Below are 22,901 nucleotides of genomic sequence, written 5' to 3' on the forward strand. Positions count from 1 at the left end.
CAACTGGTTGAGATCCAAGCTGCTGGCTTGGACTTACTGATGCTCCTGAAGAAAAAGAAATGTCCGGTATAGAATTGCGGGCAGATTGACTTACCCGCCTTGTTAAATGAAAGTCCATGGGACCCTTAACCTGCTGAGGTGCTGGAGAAGATGTCAAAACTTTCGTTTTCCTTTTTCTACCCATCAGCGATTCGGTCCCTTATGCCTCCCTCTCTTTCGAGAGCGATTCCAGCCAGGAACTCCTCCAATTCAGCGCCGCACCTGCGTTGAACTTATTCCAGCGATCAGCCCGGTGAGTGATGTCACTTCCGGGGGTGTGGCTTTAGGTCCGTTCGAGGTGGTAAGCTCAGGAATGGAAAAAGAGCAGCGATTCGGTCCCTTATGCCTCCCTCTCTTTTGAGAGCGATTCCAGCCAGGAACTCCTCCCTGGTCAAAGAATATTTTAACCAACTATCGGATAAAGGAGTATCTGTTTCCTTGGACCAAGTGGAAGCCAAAGCTCTCAAGTCCTTTTGACCCTTTATCCCATTAAGGGCCTTATTGATCGAGGCAGTGGACAACTTGCCCCCTACAGGAGTGATAAAGAATTTGTCTACCGGATGGGGATGCATAATTCTAGATTTCTTAAACAAATCTGTTTCTATAAAATACCTTAATTGTAAATAGACATAGAACTCTTTATGAGACAGGTCATATTCATCTCTTAGCCCTTGGAAACTACGTATGATGTCAGTATCTCCTTTCTTGGCCCAATTTCCCAGGGTTTTATTCTGTAAACCGGGTGTGAACCCCAGATGGCCCTTTAGAGAGAGCTCCAGAGATACCTCCCAAGACGTGTCCCAAAGCAGACATATAGCTTTCCAAGCCTGCCGGACTGCAAATACAATTGGGTTGTCTTGAACGTGCACTGGTAGCTGATTATAGGGAACATGAATTAAATTGCTGAGGTGAAGCGGGGAGCACGACGCTTGTAGTAGCCGACAAGGGGAGTATATATCCGACAGATATAGCCAATCGTGTACATGTCTCAGGAGATAGGCTAAGTTATAGTTTTGGAGATTACGGCAGGCCATTCCTCCCTCCCCCCAAGCTAGTTGTAGTCCTGGTAGGGCTACTCGGACTTTCTTCTTACTCCATAAAAATTTCCATAAAACTCCTGTAAGTGTGATCACCTAAGCCATATCAGCGACATTTGGAAAATATAAAGCCAACGTGGAAGCTCTATCATTTTAAATAAATGAATCTTGCCACTAAGTGACAGTGGCAGCTTCTCCCAATCTGGCTTTGGTCTTGGCTAATAGGGATAGGATGTTGCTATTATAAATATGTGAGATGTCCACTGGAATTTTAATACCTAAATATTTCATTTCCTTTTCTACCCAATGTAATGGGAATGGCTCAGGCCATTGAGTTTTCAGTACTCCCACAAAGTCCAGCGCCTCGGATTTGTCTAGATTTATTTTTAACCCCAAAAAAGCACCAAATTGCTTTTGAATTGTCATGACAGTCTTTAAGGACTGAACAGGGTTGGTCAGATATACTAAGACATCATCTGCAAATGCAGCAATCTTTAAGGCCTCCCCTCCCACTTCAAAACCTTTTATTTTTGGGGATTCAGCTATTTTTCGTAATAAAGGATTCAGGGATAGAATGTAGAGTATTGGGGACAAGGGCATCCCTGTCTGACACCCCTATGCAATTCAAACTCCTCCGACATACCCCCATTAGCTAGGATAACAGAGCACGGCTCTTGGTATAGTAAGGTAACATAATCTATGAGATCTCCTTCCACTCCATAGCGGAGTAACACTGAAAAGAGGTAGCGCCATGCAACCCGGTCAAACGCTTTCTCTGCGTCGAATCCTATGACCAGTGCAGGGATCCTGGCAAATTTGCTATATCTCATGGCGGGCCAGACTCTTGACTACATATTTACAGGCTGCTCTACTTTTTACAAACCCTGTCTGATGATGGGAAATAAGAGAGGGTAGGATTATATTAAACCGATTTGCTAAATGTTATGCAAACAATTTTAAATCAAAGTTTAGTAACGAGATCGGCCTATATGAAACTGGTTGGGTGTGGTCTTTTTCCCCTTTTGGGAGGACAGTGATAAAGGCCTTTTAACATTTCTTGGAAATGCCCCTTGCTATAGGGCCCCTCTGAAAAATTCCTGAAGGGCTACATTAATTTCTCCCCCCAAAATTTTGTAAAAGTCAGCATTTAACCCATCCGGCCAGGTGTCTTGTGAGCAGGGCTACTTCTGATTGATTCTGAAATTTCCATAATAGAAATAGGGTGGTTCAACCCTTCCCTTTGTTGGTCCGATACCTTAGGGATTTTAAGCCCCTGAAAAAATAGGTTTTCAGCCTCTACTTCCTCCTCTGCCCTTTCTGCCTCATAAAGCTATTTATAGAAGTCCCTTAGTATTTAGCATACCTCCCCAGCTGTGACCTTTTCCCCCCTTTTTTGTCCACTAAGACCTCTATGAAGTGAGAACCTTGTTTCACCTTGACCATATTGGCCATGAGTGTTGTGTCCGTCGGTCGCAGATGGCCTTACCTCTTTTTTGCCTTTCTCCTCCTCCATGGGTAAGATGGCTGCTTCCGGTGCAAAGTGCCGAAACCCGTCCGCCATGCTCCTTCCCGTGGCCTCCTAGGGCACTCGCGTGCACGCTTCCTATGCTTATCTACACGTCATAGCGGGAACCTCGGGGGCATCCCCACCACATGACGTCAATACCTCCGGGTATTTAAGCCTCCGCTTTACCACTAATGAACGAGTTAGCAAGGACTTCGGTTTAGCTACTGTGACCGCTTCTAAGCTGCATGCTTAGTCTCCTCGCTACCCTCCGGGGTATCTTGCTCCTGAAGAAGCTCTGGGCACCCACTCCTCGGGGGCCTCTCACTTCCAACGATCCTTCGGGATTTTCTACGTCTAATTAGACAACCGCTCCTCGGTGGTCTCTCTCTTCTTTTATAGGATCATCTGTGCTACCGGGTACTCGCTCCTCAAGGGCCTATCCAGCTCAGAGTATCCTGCATCATGGACCTTGGGTCCCACCTTCACCACCTACCAGGAGGATTCCTGCACTACTCTTCAGTGAGTACCTCTATGATCCAGCTCTCCATTTCCACCCATCAGGTTCAGCTTATCCTGCTCAGAGAAACACTACCAATCTTGTACATCTGGGTGAGATTCTCCATCTGAGGCTGTCTGAACATATTGGCACCTTGCTGGACTACAGTGCCATCTCTTCCTGCTTTATTACCATCTTTCTACAGCAGTACAATAAAGTATTCCATCTGCAGTGTCTGCTCTCTGAGTCTAGCCTATCGCAATGGTTCCCCATGGGGCCCCTCCCCATGGGAGGAGTCATCTCCACCACGACTAAGAGTCCACACTGTGCCACAAACCCAACAATGGTTTCCCCGCTTTGTCGCCGAATTTATAAAGCTTATGTGAGGAATATAGTAATGATCTCATGATCTTTTGATGGATATGGCAATTTAAATTAGGTAATGAGTCCCTGTATTGTTTTCTATTAGCGGGAGTGGGGTTGCCTATATACCGGGTTCTCAACTTCTGGAACTCTCATTCTAACTCCACTATTTTTCAGTTTAGAAGTTTAGCTTTGCGAAGGACAAATGCTGTTATTTCCCCCCTCAGCACTGCTTTCCCCGCTTCCCAGAATAAAACTGGATTATCTTTATGTTGGGCGTTAAGTTCTTCATGTTCAGCCCATTTTGTCTTGAGAAAAGCTTGAAATTGTATATCTCCTGCTATATGTGTGGGGAATTTCCATCTGCGCTTCCCCTCTCCCTATGGTCCCTATTTAAAGTCTATCCAAATCATGGAGTGGTCGGGAAAAGTCTGTGGGTTCAATCACAGAGTTTTGAATCTGGGAAAATTGGGATATCAAAACCAGAATGTAATCTATTCGGGATATGGTTGCGCAGGCTATGTGCATATAATCCCTCTTCCGGGTGTAATACCCTCCATACATCCAGCAACCCAAGTTGTTTACATAAATATGCTATGCCTTTGTTTCAACCCAATTTCAGGATGGCGACATTGAATTTACGATCTAGAATTGGGTCTACCACACAATTAACATCCTCTGCTACCACTAATGCACCAGTAGAATTTGCAGCTAATACTCTGTTTAATTCCTTAAAAAAATCATTGGAGTAAACATTTGGCGCATATATGCTGCATAATGTGACTTCACGCCCAAACAGCTTCCCGGTTATGATCACATATCTGCCCTCACTGTCTTTGTATGTGGCGTTGTGTACAAATGCAACTCCTTTGGTCACTAAAATGGCAACTCCCCCCTTTCTGTTTTTCGCAGATGAGTGAAATTCTTGTCCTACCCAGTCCCTAAGCAATTTACCATGTTCTATATCGCTTAAATGGGTTTCCTGAAGGCAAACAGTGTGTACTTTGTGTCTACGCAGGGATGCTAGCATTTTTGTTCTTTTGACCGGGGACCCTAGCCCAGCTATATTCCATGACAGGACTCTCATCAAATCATCCATATTTGACCCAGAAGCTATGAATACGTAGCAGTTTTTGGATCTTTGGATCTAGCGTCTGACAGGTTTCCCCCCCCCCCAGCCCAGGGAACCCTTGATCCTCGTGATTTCACCTGTTACCTCACCAGGGGACACAAACACTGTGCTCATATATGTAAAGTACCAGGCATACACAACTCCTGTTGCCTTATTTGGGTGACCCATATTTTCTATATTTTTGGCAATCATACCCCATACATATCCATACCACAGAACCTCAAAGTGAAAAAGTCATCTAGTTTGTTCCCTCTCCGTCCCTCCCACCCTCCCTCCCTGAACTCCCTTCTTACCCATCCCCCAATAGCGTAAATGAAAAACTAAACTCCAGTTGGAGTTATGCTAGATATCACATATGTACCCGGTTCCAGCATCCCCTCCCCCTGTCTGCAGTACCGCCCTCTGCACCCACTGTGAATATCAAACAGATAATTGTAAACAATGTAACTGTCAAAATGAACCAAGACTGGATTCCCTGCAAGAACATCCATCGTCATTTCCGTAACAGACCATTATTGAAGATAATAATAATCAGTCTCCAGCATCGTAGGTGGTTTATCTGGGCTGTGCATCCATTCCTCCTCCCAGAGAGAGTTGAAGGATCGGAAAAAAAAAAAGGAAAAATATCAAACCAGAATGGTCAGCTTCACACTGCTGTGTCGGAGGAAGAACTTCGGGACTGCACATACAACTGTTTATGTTGTGGACTGAGATAAGTGCATGCATTAGTGCTTTAATAATATACAGTGCCTGCCTCTTTGATATAGCCCCGGAAGGAGAATATCTAAGAACTATACAGCCTATGATTAGACAAGCCCAGTGCTATTCAGGCTTCATTGCATAAGCCATTAAGCACTCTGTGGCAATTTATGACGGCTGTTAGATATTTGTTATGAAGAGTTCTCATATATAGCTGAATTTATATGCTTTGGTTTTTCCCCATTATTTCAGCTATCTTTGGGTCATTTTTAAGTGCTGTCACAAGTAATTTAAGCAGCCGTAGGATTCTCTTGATATAAGCCTCACTTCTCCATCATGGAATCCACATACTGCTTCGCGTTGGGGGCATTATCGAAGACTTTCCACAGTCCATTATGTTCTAGCTGCAATTTTGCTGGGTATTTTAAGTTAAAGCGAATCTGCTTCTTGAACAGGATCTCGCAGATTGGGACAAAAGCTTTCCTCCATTGGGAAACTGCTGCGGAGTAGTCTTGTAACAGTAAAATCCTATATCCTTCGTATATCAGTGGCGATTTCTTCCAATACGCTTGCAATATCATTTCTTTATGAGCAAAGTTGAGAAATCGAGCGATGATGGTACATGGCTTCTTTGTATCTTGAGGCCTTGCTTCCGTCTTATGCGCTTGCTCCACATGGCAGCTTTCTGCTATACTGCCCAGCTCCAGTTCTTTTAATAACCAGCCTTCTAGTAATGCATGCACCTCCTTGTCTGACGTTTCGGGGAACCCAATGAACCGCAAATTATGCGTTGGGAGCGATTTTCCAAATCACCTACCTTCGCTTCGAGCACGCCAATCTGTTGCTGCAACTCTCCTTGTTTTGTTTTTAAGGCCAGAGTGTCCATCTCATGCTGCAACTCTCCTTGTTTTGTTTTTAAGGCCAGAGTGTCCATCTCAATCGACATCATCTTTTGTTGCGTGTCCTCTACCTGCGCCTTTTTTGGCGGCTAAAGTTTCATTTCTGGCCCAGATCTCCCATCCAGGGCTCGGACCGTTAACTCCTCCACCAATGCTGTATTTGTGGGGTTGGAGCCCGGGCTGGGAGGGCTGTCCGCCATTTTGGTTTCCACAGGCCTCCCCGGGAGTTTTTTCTCTCTCTGCGGCTTGGAAGACATAGGCCTCCGTCCCGGTGCAGAAAATCTTCAATATACCTCTGGGTAGCCACAAGTGCCCTTTGGGTCGGTCCTTGCCCCAAGATTTGTGCATTTGATACGGTTTAGCAGGGGGTGCCGGAAGAGAGCCGAGCACACGTCTCACTTGCACATCGGGTCACGTGATCTCCTCAAATCTGAGAGTTCTTAATTTTCCTGTTGTTAAATTGATTTCACCATTGGACTTAATGGTGGACTTACATTAATGGTGGGGGTGGAAGGGAAATAGAACCAAAGAGCTAAGAGAAACAGATAAGTATGAGAAAAAAATGTGTGAAACTTGCTGGGCAGACTGGATGGGCCGTTTGGTCTTCTTCTGCCGTCATTTCTATGTTTCTATAAGAGCTAAATATTCCAAGTTCTAAAGATTCCAATTGATGCTATGCCTGTTATTTACCAGGGCAAATTATTTGCCACAGAAGGAGGCAGGAGTCAGTGGAGAACAGGTTAAAAAATCCACCTTAAATCTGATGGATTTCTTAGAATCTTCACAAGAACTCTCAGTTTCAAAAAGAAAGAATGTTACTGGTTTCTTTTGCTTTTCTGAATGATAGAAATTCTGTTCTTAGATTTTTCTTTCATAATAGGCTAGACCTATTCTACGGTCAGAAAGTATGGTTATACCCTGATATTACTAGGGTTACTCAAGATCGTAGAAAAAAATTTCTTTACATGCGTTCAGAGGTTTCTTTACTTGGTGCACAATTTATATTGTGGTACCCATGTAAATATTTAGTGAAATACCATATCAGCTGTCTTTATTTTGAACCTTCTCAATTGCGATTATTCTTGGACCTCCATGCCAATGGCTAATTCTCTATGAAGAGTCGGTATTTTTGAATTGATGGTGTCTGGTATACTTCTCATTCTTTCTTCATTTTCATTCCAGTGTTATCTCGCTTTTTTCTTTCTTGGTGTCCCTTCTTTTTCTTTTTACATAGAGGCATGTGCAGATAATATCATTTTTATGCTTATATGTGTTTCGTATTGCCATATTGTATTACACAATACCCACACCTCTTAACTTTCTGGTATAAGGATTCTTGTGCGGAAATTACAAATTCACTAAAATAAAATATTTTTTAAAAAAAATAGTCTTTAACTTATGGTTGTTGTATATCTAAACAATGCTTTCTCATCGTCCCCTCCTTTCCTTGTATCCTCCTTATCCTCCCTTCATATCCTTTACCCTTCTTCATCTTCCCTTCTTGCACCTCCATTATCGTACCTGCTCTTCTTGGCGGTATGGGGGGACTTGGCTTATCTTGTAGTTCATGTTATTGGTCGTGACTGTTGATGAGAGTGCTAATATTAAGACTGTTTGTTACAGATACATCTATGGAAGAACGCTAACACCAGAGGTGAAAGGTGGTCCCCAACCAGTGGTGCACATGATCTGGGCTTCACCTCCTCCCTCCCTCACCCTGCCATATGGAAAACAGACAAGGACATGGGAGTTTCTGACGGCAGTGGCGGAGTCAGAGGAAGACACCAAGAAGTATTTTATTGAAGGGCTGAGCCTAATTAGCTCAGGCCAGCTCACTCTGTCCCATGAACAAGCATGGGCAGAGCTCTGGGAATTGAGCAGCATAGATCTGCTTGGGCCCATGCCCTTGAGGAAGGCTCTCTATGGATGTCTCTATTATCTCCTGAGCTCTCTTCCTCCCCTAAGGTCTCCACACATGTTCCATGGTATCAGCCCTGGTGGCCTGTCCAATGGCTGCAGGACAGAAGATTACTGGGGCCATGTGTTCTGGGATCAGGTAAGGCACAGTGTTTAATTCCCTTCTATCCCCTTTCAATTTATGCTATTTAAAAGCAACAGTCCTAATTGGCCATCTTTATTGATAAATGGATTTGGTTTCTTTAATTCCTGATACAGCTGATCTCTTCTGCATATGTTCTTATTTGCTAAATGCAGTGGAGGATGATTCTTTTTGCTTGAAAGAACTTACCATTTGTATGTAGTTTCGTGCACAGATGCCAATGACAGCTGTTTGTACTATCAGGTGTCTGATGACAAGAGCACACAATGTGCATCAGATGATCTCTCATCCTATGGGCGTTGTCCAACTTGAAAAAAAGTCTTATGTGATGTGAAACAAGCTGATTCTTAGATTTAGTGCTGGTTGCAAGCAATGCTTCCTCCAAGAAGTGACTAGGTGTGTGCACATTTTTTTTTGTTTGAGCAACAATATTTTTAAACCAACAATTTCTGAGTGCCAGTATTAGCATTGCATTTCTGTATATAGCACAAAGAAAAATGTATGTGAGCGACTGTGAAAAACCTGTGAGCAATGCTTCGAAATGTATAAGCAATTGCTCACACATGCAACCATAGTTCCCTCTAAGCTGAAAGTGCAGTCACTTATGGGCTGCACTTAGACAATCATCTAAACTTCAAAAACCACATTAATTCAATCACTAAGGGTGGTTTCTACAAACTCCACATCCTCAAAAAACTTAAACCCATGCTTCACTCACAAGACTTCCGCACAGTCCTACAAGCGACAATGCTTTCAAAAATGGACTACTGTAATTCCTTACTTCTAGGCCTCCCCTACGCCACTATCAGACCCCTGCAAATGCTACAGAGCGCTATGGCAAGAATCCTTACAAACACTCGTAAATCCAATCACATCACCCCTATACTTAAGGAGCTCCACTGGCTTCCCATCTCGTCCCGCATCAAATACAAAACCCTAACTATCATTTACAACTCCTTGCACAATCACAATCACTCCTGGCTTGAAGATCCCCTTCGCTTTCACTCCTCCACTCGTCCCATGAGAAACTCCCTCTCAGGTACCCTCCACACCCCCTCCCTCAAAAGTGCTCACCAATTCTCCACCAGAGAGAGAGCCCTATTTATTGCAGGCCCCTCCCTCTGGAATTCAATGCCAGTTGAACTTCGTCTTGAGTCTTGCCTTCAAAAATTTAAAACTGGGATCAAAACATGGCTCTTTAAATCGGCCTACCCTGAATCAGACCTTATATAGCCCCCCTCCCATCCCAAAGACAAGGCTGTTCTGTGTATTATATTGTATTATAGTGCCTCTTTTCCTGTTCTTTGGTTCATTTTTTCCACATAGGGCCGGATTTTAAATGCCCTGCGCGCGTAAATCCGGCTGGATTTACGCGCGCAGGGCCCTCGCGCGCCGGCGCACCTATTTTGCATAGGCCGCCGGCGTGCGCAGAGCCCCGGGACGCGCGTAAGTCCCGGGGCTTCATAAAAGGGGCATGTCGGGGGCGTTCCGAAAATGACACTGCGTTTCGGGGGCGGGCCCGGGGGCATGGCGCTGGCCCAGTTGCGTGGTCGAGGCCACCGGACCAGCCCCCGGGTCGGGTGATGGCGGGCGCAGATTTACGTCTGCTTTCAGCAGGCGTAAATCTGCCAACAAAGGTAAGGGGGGGTTTAGATAGGGCCGGGGGGGGTGGGTTAGGGAGGGGAAGGTGGGGGGAGGGCGAAGGAAAGTTCCCTCTGAGGCCGCTCCGAAATCGGAGCGGCCTCAGAGGGGCCTTATAAGATATGCGTGGCTACGCGCGTATCTTATAAAATCCAGCGTACTTTTGTTCGCGCCTGGTGCGTGAACAAAAGTACGCGCTCGCGCAAAATTATAAAATCTACCCCATAGTGTATACATCCTACATAATGCATAAGAATATTGCATATAATGTATAATGAGTATTTTCATTTAATGTTAAAGTGTTCCCATTTTATCTTCCTTTTGTATAATTACTCTCCTATAATGTTTAAGCGTTCCACAACTTGTTCTCCCATTTGCATGAAGTTGATCTCAGTGCCTCTCCCCATTTTTGTATGCCTTTCCCATTTGTATGAAGTTGGAGCCCAGTGCCTTTCCCTGGAAAGCACAGTTTCCATGTTTCTTTGTCACCCTTCGTGGCTCTCTTTCAGTCACTGGTTCTCTTCCTTTCCTGCCTATGTTTCCATCCTTACCTCGCCTCTCCTTTTCCATCTGCTCCCTCTCCCCCCGGTTTTATGTAATTTTCCTCCTATCTGTTACATTGTAAACCGACATGATGTTCCCACGAATGTTGGTATATTAAAAGCCAAAAAATAAATAAATTAAATATTTATTTTACAATTTTTTATTGACCGCTTCCCCAATTCCAAAGAGTTATCCAAGGCAGTGTACAAGCAGAACACGCATTCTCCCAGGACAAGAGGGTTGGCAGTCCTCACAAGTGGGTGGCATTATTCGATGGAGCCCATCCTGGAACTTTTATGTCATAGCCTTTGACTGTGCCCTACTGGACATGTGCAGGTTGGAATTATACTATGCATCCACATGAGGGACTCTGTCTCTTCTTTTCCATGAAGCTCACCAGTTACAATTCTTCTCTTCTGCTTTCGTCGAGTTTCTTTTTTCTTAAAAAAAAAAACAAGCAGAAATAATTCAGTGCAGGACCAAACAGTCTTTTCTCCCTTGTTAGTGATCCTAGGTAAGGTTTTCGGACAATATTTTTTAAAGTTTCAGTTCTGCTGCTGTGCCTGGTCAGTGCACCTGATCACGGTCCTTGAGTATTTTTGCCTCTTTAATTTATCAACTGGTCAAGGAAAAGTCTTCCAGTGGCTTGAAGAGATGCTCCATGTCTGCCATAGACCCCCATATGCCTGGAGGCATCGCATGACATTCTGAGATATTGGTGATGTACGTCATGAACTCCTATGGTTAGGCTGGACTCAAGATACACCATCCGGGGAGTGGCATCAGATAGCAGGTCAGACCTTCTGGCCCCTCCCCCACAGGTTAAACCTTTGGGATCTTGGGGCCAGAAGGTCTTGGCTGTGGCGGCTGTACATCTTTAACGTAATCTAAGTTGATGCCCTCTTCGGGCCTTTTCTTCCAGCTACCTAAGCTTCCAAGTTCACGGTCCTCGTTAAATGTAACTTTTGTTAACTTTTGTTTCCTTTATCTCCGTTATATACCCCTGTTCGATGTAATCCGATCTGATATGGTATTTAACCATGAAGGTCGGTATAGAAAAAAGTTAAATAAATAAATAAATAAATAAATATCTTGGTGAGTGCTAGCAAGGACTAGAGCTTGTTCTGGAATGGAGTGGTGGTAAGGACTAGAGCTTGTGCTGGAACTGGAGTTTTTACTGGAACGGAGTGCAGGTAGGGACTGGAACTGGGCTTGAGTACAGGCAAGGACTAGAACTGAGGCTTGAGTACGGGCAAGGACTGGAACTGAGGTTAGAGTGCAGGCAAGGAGCTGGATTCAAGCAAGACAGGACAGGATTGACAAAGATAAGACACACAGAACAAGGAACACTGAACACAGAAATCCAAGGCACACTAAGCAAAGAAGGCCTGGATAGGCCTTAGAACAGAGTAAGGCCTAAATAGACCACAAAGCAAGAGAAGGCCTAGGTAGGCCCAGAACAAGGCAAAAGTCTTGACCACAAGGCAAGAAGCGAGAAGACCAAAAGGCCACAAGGCAAGGCAATAAGGAAACACAAACCCCTCACCTAACCTCCAGCACATAATATTTGTCACTTAACGCAACCATACACACTTTCTCACCTCAAGTACTGAGTTTCTACGCGCTTATACAATTTTGTATATAACCTATGTATATGTCAATAATCCCTCGACCCCTGTACATATTTTTTCCTTATGTACCAGTTTTCACCCTCCCCTGCCCCCTCCTCTGTCTCGATCACCCCACCCCCTCCTTCCACAAGTTATCTAGTTATTTGCTCTGTTTTTGAGCTTATGTTATACACTGTTCCTTGTAAAGGCTCTGCCTATATATCCTTGTTGTAAGTTATCTGTAAACCGGCACGATGTGCAAACGGTTGCCGGTATATAAAATAAAATAAATAAATAAATACAAAATGAGCGAGAAGGTCTGGAGGCCGCAAGGCAAGACGAGGCGTGGCCAGAACAAGGACCTAGGAGTGATTCCATGTGAAGGTATCTGAGATTTGGCAAGGCAGGGTTATGTAAGGCTGAGGCTTGGGTGTGGTGCAAGCAAGGAGAGAAGGAGTTTGTCAAGCTGGAGACAGAAACATAGAAATGACGGCAGAAGAAGACCAAACGGTCCATCCAGTCTGCCCAGCAAGTTTCACACTTTTTTTTTCTCATACTTATGTTACTCCTGGCTCTTAGTAACCTTTTGATTCTATCTCCCTTCCACCCCCACCATTAATGTTCCATGTAAACCGCCTCCCCGGCGATAGTTAACTCTGTTAAATGTGAACCGGAGTGATATGTATTGTATACAGGAACTCCCGGTATATAAAAACCAAAAATAAATAAATAAATAAATAATGTAGAGAGCAGTGATGGAACTGCATCTAAGTGAAATATCTAGCTTAATTAGTTAGGGGTAGCAACTGCCGCAATAAGCAAGCCACACCCACGCCCACCTGCCCACCCAGACTAAATAATTCAGTCCTTGTTGGTTATTGTCTGTATATAGATCCACCTTTCTTCATTTCCCCTGCCGTTGAAGCAGAGAGTTATGCTGGATATGCATTGAAAGTGAAGTATCAGACTTTCACCCCTGCCGTTGAAGCAGAGAGCTATGCTGGATATGCGTGAAGTATCAGTCTTTCTCCCCTGCCGATGAAGCAGAGAGCTATGCTGGATATGCATTGAAAGTGAGATATCAGACTTTCTCCCCTGCTGTTGAAGCAGAGAGACATGATTTGCCAAGGACTTCTGGTGGCTAGGAGGCTGTACCACAGGCTGAATTGGATGACCGGGGGCTAGGAGCAGAGCTCACTGGAGGCCTCTGCAGGTGGGGAAGTGTCATAGTCATCCGAATAAGGGTAGGATGAGGCTGCGTAGCAGGCGAAAACCTAGCATTACCCCACTTTAAGAGCCCCTCTGCCTGGGTCCCATTTTCCATGGGGGCTATAGCTGGGATGACAAAGCGAGGCTTGGCTGGAATGGCATTTATCAGAGCAAGCACCTTGTGATGGGCTGGTTGCGTTTGGGCTGGAGCCCTCTGCTGGGCTGGCTGTGTCTGGGCTAGAGCCCCCTACTGGACTGGCTGTGTCAGGATCATCACCCTCTTCTGGGCAGATAGTGTCTGGGCAGGCACCCTCAGCTGGACAGACAGGGAGCCTGGGTAAGAAACCTGCTGATTTGGAGTGTCCAAAAAGCAGGATCACTGGCACAGGGTGACTGGGAGGTAAAGCCACTGGTTTAGGATCCTTTACATACTGGACTACCAGTGCAGGATGAGTGGAAGGGTGAACCACCAGCACAGGGGGTTCCATGAGGCTTGGAAATAGGGCCTACAGCTCCTCCTTCTGGATGCTGGATGCGGTTTGCAGCATCTCCTGGCTGCTGGGTGTGGTGGACAGCACCTCCTTCAGGCTGCAGGATATCAGGGACAATAGTGCCTCCCTCTGGGTACTGTATCTGGAGCTCAAGATCTCTGCCTGACTGAGGGGCAGATTCAGAGATCCTTTGAGGCAGCAGTACAGGTCCTGAAACTCCTAGCCGGAGGAGTGGTAATTCATGGCTTTTCTGAAATTGGAACCCTGGTTCTGAGATGGCTCCTATCTGGCTAAGAGAAGCCATGTCCTTAGGTATGGGCTGGTTGGAGCGGACTGCACCATCTGGGATGGATTGGCTGGATTAGGCTGCTTCACCTGGAAGAAAGGCAGAGAAGAGACCTGTTATGGTAACGTGTGTTTTGGTGGATCCTTGGCTGCTGTGGAGATGACCACGCCCACGGAGAGGAGCCCCGTGAGGAGCCACAGCACTGGGCTACACTCGTACTACACAAAAACACAGGAATAGTTCTTTATTAGACAGCTTGATGATAGCCACCAGGTGGCAGTAGTGAGGCAGTCAGTAGTTGCAGTCTCAGGGACCTTGGCAGAGGGAGCCCTTCTCTCCTAGATGACGTCAGGAGGTTCCGCAGCAGGTCTCCCAGCGAGGAGATACTATGGATGAGATAGACTGAGAGTAGAGTACTCACTAGGTGTTGCTGTTGATATGCGATTCCACCAGATATGTTGTAGAAGGTAGGGGCACCAAGGCAGGGAGAGCCAGGCCCTCGAGGAGCGAGTACCTATTCCCTGTAAGGCACCTGAAATAAAGCAGAGGGCCTCCGAGGAGTGGGGTTAGCAGTTACCCCGAAGGGCAGAGAGAGAGCTTCCTGCAGCAGCACAGAAGCAGCAGAGTAGCATAGACAGGAACAGATTCGAGTCCTTGCTAACTCAGCGAGCTAGCAATTTAATGAAGGTAATATACCCGGATGGCGTGACGTCAGCATGAGGGAACGCCCTTGAGGTTCACGCCAAGGGTGGTACAAAGATGTGGGTTGCGCGCGCGCGCACATCCTAGTAGGTACCTGGGAGGAGCAATGGCAGGAGGCTGCACCATAGCCGTTCTGGGGACGCCAGAGAGGTCGGTTTGTAGAAGCGGTGGTAGCCATCTTGCCCAGGTAAGCAGGAGGAGCCGTGAATAAGGTGAGGCAAACGGGGCGAAGCCGTTGAGGACCGACGGACGCAACAAGACCAGTTGGGGCATTGATGAAATGGTTATTCTGTCAGGCTGAAACAAACAGATTGGTAGATGGCATCATATAATTCTTTCCACTGTCTGAGGATTAACTTTTCTGGATGGCAGAACTGCAGCTGTGGTGAAAGCAAAGAACTACAAAGGATTCTGAGCAGGATTGAGTCAGTCACTGGATCTGATTTTTTTTTTTCAGAAAGGGCTCTATGACTTGAGGAGAAAGAAAGGTACCTGCTACTTTCTTAGAACTGTGAGTTGCAGTCATTACTGACCTATGAGATGCAGGTGGAATTGGCTGGTCTCTGGAGGGAGTGTTAATTACGTAACTGCTCTGAACTACACATTTCTGCAGGAGTAAGTAGCAGCATTGGGGCCTGTTTACCTGAGAATTTCATCAAGCCAATATCATCTGGGTTACATTCTGGAATAGATTTGGGTAAGAAATTAAAATTTTTCTAGCTGATTGTGGCTTTCTTGGGTGTGCTGCATAGAAGGGCTGTGTGCAAAACTTGATAAACAGTGGTTTTTACTTCTGCAGGAACTGGTTTTAAAACCTTGTGATTGTTTGCAGCGATGCTGGAATGTGCTTTACTTCACTCAGACATACTGTGGTGGATTTAACTGTGCAGTTTGATTTAACCTGCCCAGCAGGGAGTTTCTGAGCTTCTGTGCTGAGAACTTCTGCAACAGTCTGCACATAGGTAGACACATTTAGACACAGAGCTTTTCCCCTGGCCAAAGCTCTGTGTCTAAATGTGCTCTAGTCTTCCTGGGAGCTGGATTGGTGGTACCACAAATTGGACACTCTAACTGGAGGCAAATAGCTAGGGCTACATGACATTTCCACCAGCTTGGGCTGGGAAGAGCAAAGCAGTTTTTCTTTACATTCGCTGCATGCCCAAAATGCAGGGTTCTGGCATAAAATTGAATCACAAAGCAATGGCATGCTTAATTGAGGATCTGGCTGGGGAGAGCACAGCTACAACAGACTTGAGAGGAGGCATATTGATATGCAAATATTTTTTGCATTCCCATAAATTGAAGTTGGGGAAATGACATACTATGCGGTCAAGGTAGTATGATGGGTTTAAAATCTGGTAGGAAATGCAGGAAAAATATCATGCAATGGTAGGCATATAATTATTTACATCTGTCCTAAGCAAATTAAAAACAGACTCACTGACTAGGCTATGGATCTCATGGTCACTGAGATGGACAATGGTTGGCCATCACATTCTATCAGTTTTGACTGGACTCAAGGTACAACATCTGAGGAGTGGCTTGAGACGGCAGGTCAGGTTGAGCCCTTGAGATCTGGAGGCCAGTAGGTCTTGGCTGCGATTACTGTATATCTTGGAGAGTGCTAGCAAGGATTGGAGCTTGTACTGGAACGGAGTGAAGGTAAGGACTGGAGCTTGTACTAGTAGGGACTGGAACTGGACTTGAATACAGACAAGAACTGGAAGTGAGATTAAAGTGCAGGCAAGGAGCTCAATACAAGCAAGACAGGATAAAGACAGGACTGACAGGGACAGGACACACAGAACAAGGAACACTGAACACAGAAGCCCAAAGCCACACTAAGCAAAGAAGATCTGGAAACACCGTAGAACAGAGTAAGGCCTAGATAGGCCACAGAACAAGGTAAGGGCCAAGAAGACCTGAAGGCCTCTAGGCAAGGCAAGGAGTGAGGCCGGAAGACCACGCGCCTGTCATTGTAGTTGCCTAGCAAGGACAGAGACGTCAGCAGAGGGGCCGGTCCCGATCACAGTAGGAGGCTACCGTGATCCTGGAGACCAACTTCAAGAAAAGATATAGGGTGGAGGGAGGGGGGTAGAAGGGAAAGGGTGGGGTGAGCATTGGGGGGAAAGGGATCTGGAGCCCACGGTCTTTAATTTTTTAACTGTAAGGGGAAGTAGGAACAGGGGGTGGGGAGGGGGGAATCCTGGCTCCAATAATTGTTTTGTTAACATTAAATGGGCCATTTTGGGGGTGGTGGCAAGTTCAGTCCCATAGGGCCTTTGCAACTCAGGTGGGAGGAAGGTGGGGGATAGTGTGAGGGTTTTTTTTATTATTTAAATAAAACTTTACTTAACCAGATATATTCTTTTTTGAATATATCCAGTTAAGTCTAAGGTTTTCTGGCCACACGAGATCTGATAACTTTAGACCTGTTTCCGAGCAGGTCTAAAGTTATGCGGCTAACTTAGCCAGACGTAACCATTATTCAGCTGAGTTAGCCAGATAATGGGACTCCTCCCCGAAATGCCCACATAACTCCTCTTTTATATCGGGCTAAATTATAGCCAGCTAACAACATATCCGATTATAATTTAGCTGGATAAGAGGCTCAATATGTGATATAATCCATTTAGACAGATAACTTGTGAGTTATTTGTCTAAATGGCTTTTGAATATTGACCTCCATGTTTTGAAACACAGCTGAAGCATTGAAAAACCCATAGGGCTTAACAAGTTATTCGTAGTGACCGTCACGGGTATTGAAGGCTGCTTTCCACTCATCCCCTTGTTTGATGCAAATGAGATTATAGGCTTCTCTTTAAGTCTAGTTTGGTGAAGATTTTAGCACCCTGCAGACAATCGAACAAATCTGAGATGAGTAACAAGGGTAACTATTTTTCTTAAATAGTTAAATGGTGCTAAGGTCTCTATAATAGTTCTCTTTAATAGTTTTCTTGTATACTTGTGTTAATGTATTCTGCCTTGAGGCGTCTGTTTTAATGTATTTCCGCCCTGGAGGCGACTGTTCAGTTCCTTGTAAACCGGTGCGATATGTATTCTTTACAGGAACATCGGTATATAAAAATAAAAAATAAACAAATAAATAAATAAATATAGTCAATGCAAGGTCTGAGAATCCCATCTTTTTTTATTACAAAGAAGAAGCCCACTCCTATGGGTTCGATAAACCTTCCTGGCCTGATTTTCTGTAATGTATTCACTCATGGCTTTGGTTTCCAGTGAGGACAACGGGTAGACCCTTCCTCGTGGGGGCAGTTTATCAAGGAGGAGCTCGATACCGCAGTTGTAGGGACGATGCAGTGGTAAGGTCTTTGCCTGCTGTTTGGAGAATACATCTATCTAATCTGTGTACTATGGGGGAAGTCCGGGCACAGGAGCCACCGTGACTAGACAAACTGGGCATTGAACAGAAGTCAGGAAGGTGGTAGAACAGAAGGGATTTGCTTGGGCTTATTCCAGAGAGGCCTAATCAATTATTGGCTGGTGCTGTTGAAGCCAAGGTAGGCCCAAAATAATTTGATTCACTGCTTGAGGAATGGTGTAAAAAGCAATGGTTTCAGAGTGAAGGAGACCAGTATGTAGATATACGGGAATGGTCATCTCCTTGAGCTGGCCGGGTAGGGGATTCCCATAGATAGAGGAAATGGTCATGAGTTGTTTCAAAATGTGGTAGGTATCTGGTATCGGCGGGCAAGGGCTGATCTATAAAATTCCCTCCGCTCCAAAGTTGAGAAAGGCAACAGTGTGTAAATGAGTTTTCCCTTGGGAGTTCATAACAGGACAAATAATTGAGGGGAGGAAGATGTACGACCTAGGGTTGCCTCTCTGGTCATGCAAGTTTCCCTGCTTCTCTAGACAGTTGGACACCATGTGCCCCCAGCCTCCACAATACAGACATAAGCCCACATCTCCTATGAAGTTTCTCCTCTGGAGAGAGTTATTTCTGCCAAGTTGTATAGGTACCTTGGTTGTTCGAGTATCTGGAGTAGGTGCCAGAGACAAAGCATGGCACTAAGGATATAGTTGCACTGGAGAAAGTGCAGAGAAGGGTGACCAAAATAAGGGACACGGGACAGGTGCCCTATGTGAAAGGCTAAGGAAATTAGGGCTGTTCAGTTTGAAGAATAGACGACTGAGGGGGGATGTGATAGAGGTCTACAAAATCATGAAAGGACTTGAACAAGTTAATGTAAATCAGTTATTTTTTTCTCTCAGATAATAGAAGGACTAAGGGGCACTCCATGAAGTTAGCAAGTAACTCATTTAAAACAAATCGAAGAAAATTATTTTTCACTCAGTGCATAGTTAAGCTCTGGAATTCATTTTAAACCCAGTTACTATAACTGGATTTAAAAAAAGCTTGGATAAGTTCCTAGAGTAAAAATCCATAAACTACTATTAATAAATAAGCAATTGTAGCTTCAAAAAGCTACTATTGCTGGAGAAAGTCCAGAAGTCTTTGGAGGAGGGAGTCCTCCAGCTCCCATATGGGAGAAGCCCAGACTAAAGCCATGATACCAAGCAGAGAGAGGATATAGAGAACCTTGGAGCAATCTGTCAGGAACAGACTGGACTTTAATTTAACGTGCATAGGGCACTGGTTGATAAAACCTCAACACTCTTTGGGATCACCTTTGTAGCGCGGTGGTGCTGGAAGCTGGGGTACTCATCTGGATACAGTGGCGGCATTACTGAGAGATGTAGCCACAGAGGAAGGAGCTGGTGCAGGCATCAGAGCGTCCATATGATATGCCAGCTTTTCCCAGGCCATGGTGACCTGATTCAGCATGCTCTGTTGTTCCTGGACTCATTGAGCCAAACCTGGAATGGCCTGAAATGAGGGCACAACCACCGAATCCATGGCCTCAGCAAACTGTAAGGTTCATGGACCCTTGTTGCTGTGGGGAGGTTGGCTCAACCTACAGGGAAGTTCCTCCCCGACAGCTGGCAGGCTGGTTGGAGGCTGGTCAGGAACTTCACCTATACCAGTCCCTTTCCCCTTGGGTTGAGCCCTCAGGTTCCAGGGGCTGGCAGGTCTTAGGACTTGGTAAGGGTGTAGATCCCAGTCTAGGCAAGTGGCAGTCTAGAATGGTCAAGGTCTAGGCTGAGGTCAATGGCAGATGGCTGACAAGAATGGTCAGAGATCAGGCTAGGATTGAATCCAGTAGTCAGTCTGAGGGCAGCTGTGGCAGAGACTGGGAAACACATTGACAATAGGACTGGAAGGATGAGGCAGGCTGGGCTGTATCAGGAAGGCAACAACTCACTTTGCAGGATGCAAGAGACCCGTTGCTGAGGCAGGGAGTGAGGGTCCTGGAAGGCCCTTTATAGCGCTCTGAGGTTGACATCATCATTTGGCACCATTAGAACTTTCACCACCGTGGGCCCTTTAAGAAAAGCCTACTCCAAAGCGCAGAGAAGGGAGTAGAAGCGCCCCGCTGTGAAGAATCCTGAAGGCTGTGTGCTACTGCGTGGCCAGTCGGCAGGGTTAGGTGAGTGCCGCAGTTTGCGGGTAGGCTCTGGGAGTTGCAAAACGTAACATAGACATGGTTTAACTGGACAAAGTCAGCATGAATTTCCCCAAGGGAAGTCTTGCCTCACAAATGTGCTACGTTTTTTTAAAGGGATTAATAAACATGTGGATAAAGGTGAGCCAGAAGATGTAATTTATTAGGATTTTCAGAAGGTGTTTGACAAAGTCCCCCATTAGAGGCTTCTAAGAAAATTAAAAAGTCATGGGATAGGAGGCAATGTACTTTTGTGGACAGCAAACTGGTTAAAAGACAGTGATACATTGCAGGCGGACTTTGCGAGACTGGAAGATTGGGCATCCAAATGGCAGATTAAATTTAATGTAGACAAATGCAAGATGATGCATATAAGGAAAAATAACTCATGCTGTAATTACACGATGTTAGGTTTCATGTTAGGAGATACCACCCAGAAAAAAGATCTACGCATCTGACAAAGTTCCTCATGAGAGGCTTCTAGGAAAAGTTAAAAGAATGGGATAGGTGGCGATGTCCTTTCGTGGATTACAAACTGGCTAAAAGACAGGAAACAGAGAGTAGGATTAAATGGTCAATTTTCTCAGTGGAAGGGAGTGGGCTGTGGAGTGCCTCAGGGATCTGGCACCATTAGAACTTTTCAATATATTTATAAATGATCTGGAAAGGAATACGACAAGGGAGGTAATCACATTTGCAGATGATGCAAAATTATTCAGAGAAGTTAAATCACAAGCAGATTGTGATAAATTGCAGGAGGACCTTGTGAGACTGGAAAATTGGGCATCCAAATGGCAGATGAAATTTAATGTGGATAAGTGCAAGGTGATGCATATAGGGAAAAACAACACATGCTATAGTTACACAATGTTAGCTTCCATATTAGGAGCTACCACTCAGAAAAGAGATCTAGGCGTCATGGTGGATAATACATTGAAATTGTCGGCTGTGGCAGTAAAAACTGCAAACAGAATATTAGGAATTATTAGGAAGGGAATGGTTAATAAATCGGAAAATGTCATAATGCCTCTGTATCTCTCCATGGTGAGACCGCACCTTGAATACTGTGTACAATTCTGGTTGCCGCATCTCAAAAAAGATATAGTTGCGATGGAGAAGGTATAGAGAAGGGCTACCAAAATGATAAAGGGGATGGAACAGCTCCCCTATGAACAAAGACTAAAGAGGTTAGGACTGTTCAGCTTGGAGAAGAGACAGCTGAGGTGGGTTATGATGGAGGTCTACAAAATCATGAGAGGCCTAGAACGGGTAAATGTGAATTGGTTATTTACTCTTTCGGATAATAGAAGGACTAGGGGGCAGTCATGAAGTTAGTATGTGGCACATTTAAAACTAATCAGAGAAAGATCTTTTTCACTCAACGCACAATTAAACTCTGGAATTTGTTGCCAAGGGATGTGGTTAGTGTAGCTGGATTTAAGAAAGGTTTGGATAAGTTCTTGGAGAAGAAGTCTATTACCTGCTATTAATCAAGTTGACTTAGAAAATAGCCACTGCTATTACTAGCATCAGTAGCATGGGATAGACTTCGTTTTTGGGTACTTGCCAGGTACTTATAGCCTGGATTGGCCACTGTTGGAAACAGGATGCTGGGCTTGATTGACCCTTGGTCTGATCCAGTATGGCATGTTCTTATGTTCATGATAGTGGATAATACATTGAACTTGTTGGTTCAGTGTGTTGCGGTGGTCAAAAAAGCAAACAAAATGTTAGGAATTATTAGGAAGAAAATGGTGAATAAAACGGAAAATGTGATAATGCCTCTGTATCACTCCATGGTGAGACCGCACCTTAAGTACTGTGTACAGTTCTGGTTGCCGCATCTCAAAAAAGATATAGATGCACTGGAGAAGGTACAGGAAAGGGTGATCAAAATGGTAAAGGGAATGGAATGGCTCCCCTATGAAGAAAGGCTAAAGAGGTTAGGGCTATTCAGCTTGGAGAAGAAATGGCTGAGGGAAGATATGAAAGAGGTTTCCAAAATCATGAGAGGACTAGAAAGTGTGAATCAGTTCTTTACTCTTTCAGATAATATAACTAAGGGTCACTCCATAAAGTTAGCAAGTAGAACATTTAAAACAAATCAGAGAAAATTATCTTTCATTCGACGCACAATTAAACTCTGGAATTCGTTGCCAGGGGATGTGGGTAAGACACTTAGCTTAGCTGGGTTTAAAAAAGATTTGGATAGGTTCCTGGAGGAAAAGTCCATAAACTACTATTAGTCTAGTTGACTTTGGGAATAGCCACTGCTTATTATCAGCTTCAGTAGCATGGAATCTGTTTAAAGTTTGGTACTTGCCAGGTATTTGTATGCTGGATTGGAAACAGGATGCTGGGCTTGATGGAACATTGGTCTGACCCAGTATGGTAACTTCTCATGTAATCTACCAATAAAACTTTCATCTTCCTGGATTCCCCTCTGCCTGGATGCTTCCTTCTTTAGCTTTCTTGTTTGCTCCATGAGGGAATTCACCAGCTGGCATCTCTCAAAATGGATGCTCTTCATAGGCTTAGTCTTATTGACTGAAATGTCCATGCCACCATCCCAGCAAAATGAGATCAGGACCTGGGTAAGATTTAGCAGGGATCCTTGGTGATACAGCATATTCCAGCCATTATGGGTGTTTGTATGG

General features: G+C 44.9%; 1 protein-coding gene across 1 annotated transcript in view; it reads left to right on the forward strand.

Moving 5' to 3' along the window:
- PGGHG (protein-glucosylgalactosylhydroxylysine glucosidase) overlaps nucleotides 1-22,901 on the forward strand; it is a 270,873-nt gene that overhangs the window by 108,237 nt on the left and 139,735 nt on the right. Inside the window, exon 5 of the mRNA XM_029582660.1 lies at nucleotides 7,796-8,228. Within this exon, the coding sequence (XP_029438520.1) occupies nucleotides 7,796-8,228 (433 nt within the window). The remainder of the gene's footprint in view (nucleotides 1-7,795; nucleotides 8,229-22,901) is intronic.

This window comes from Rhinatrema bivittatum, chromosome 17, assembly GCF_901001135.1.
Source record: "Rhinatrema bivittatum chromosome 17, aRhiBiv1.1, whole genome shotgun sequence".
NCBI lineage: Eukaryota > Metazoa > Chordata > Amphibia > Gymnophiona > Rhinatrematidae > Rhinatrema > Rhinatrema bivittatum.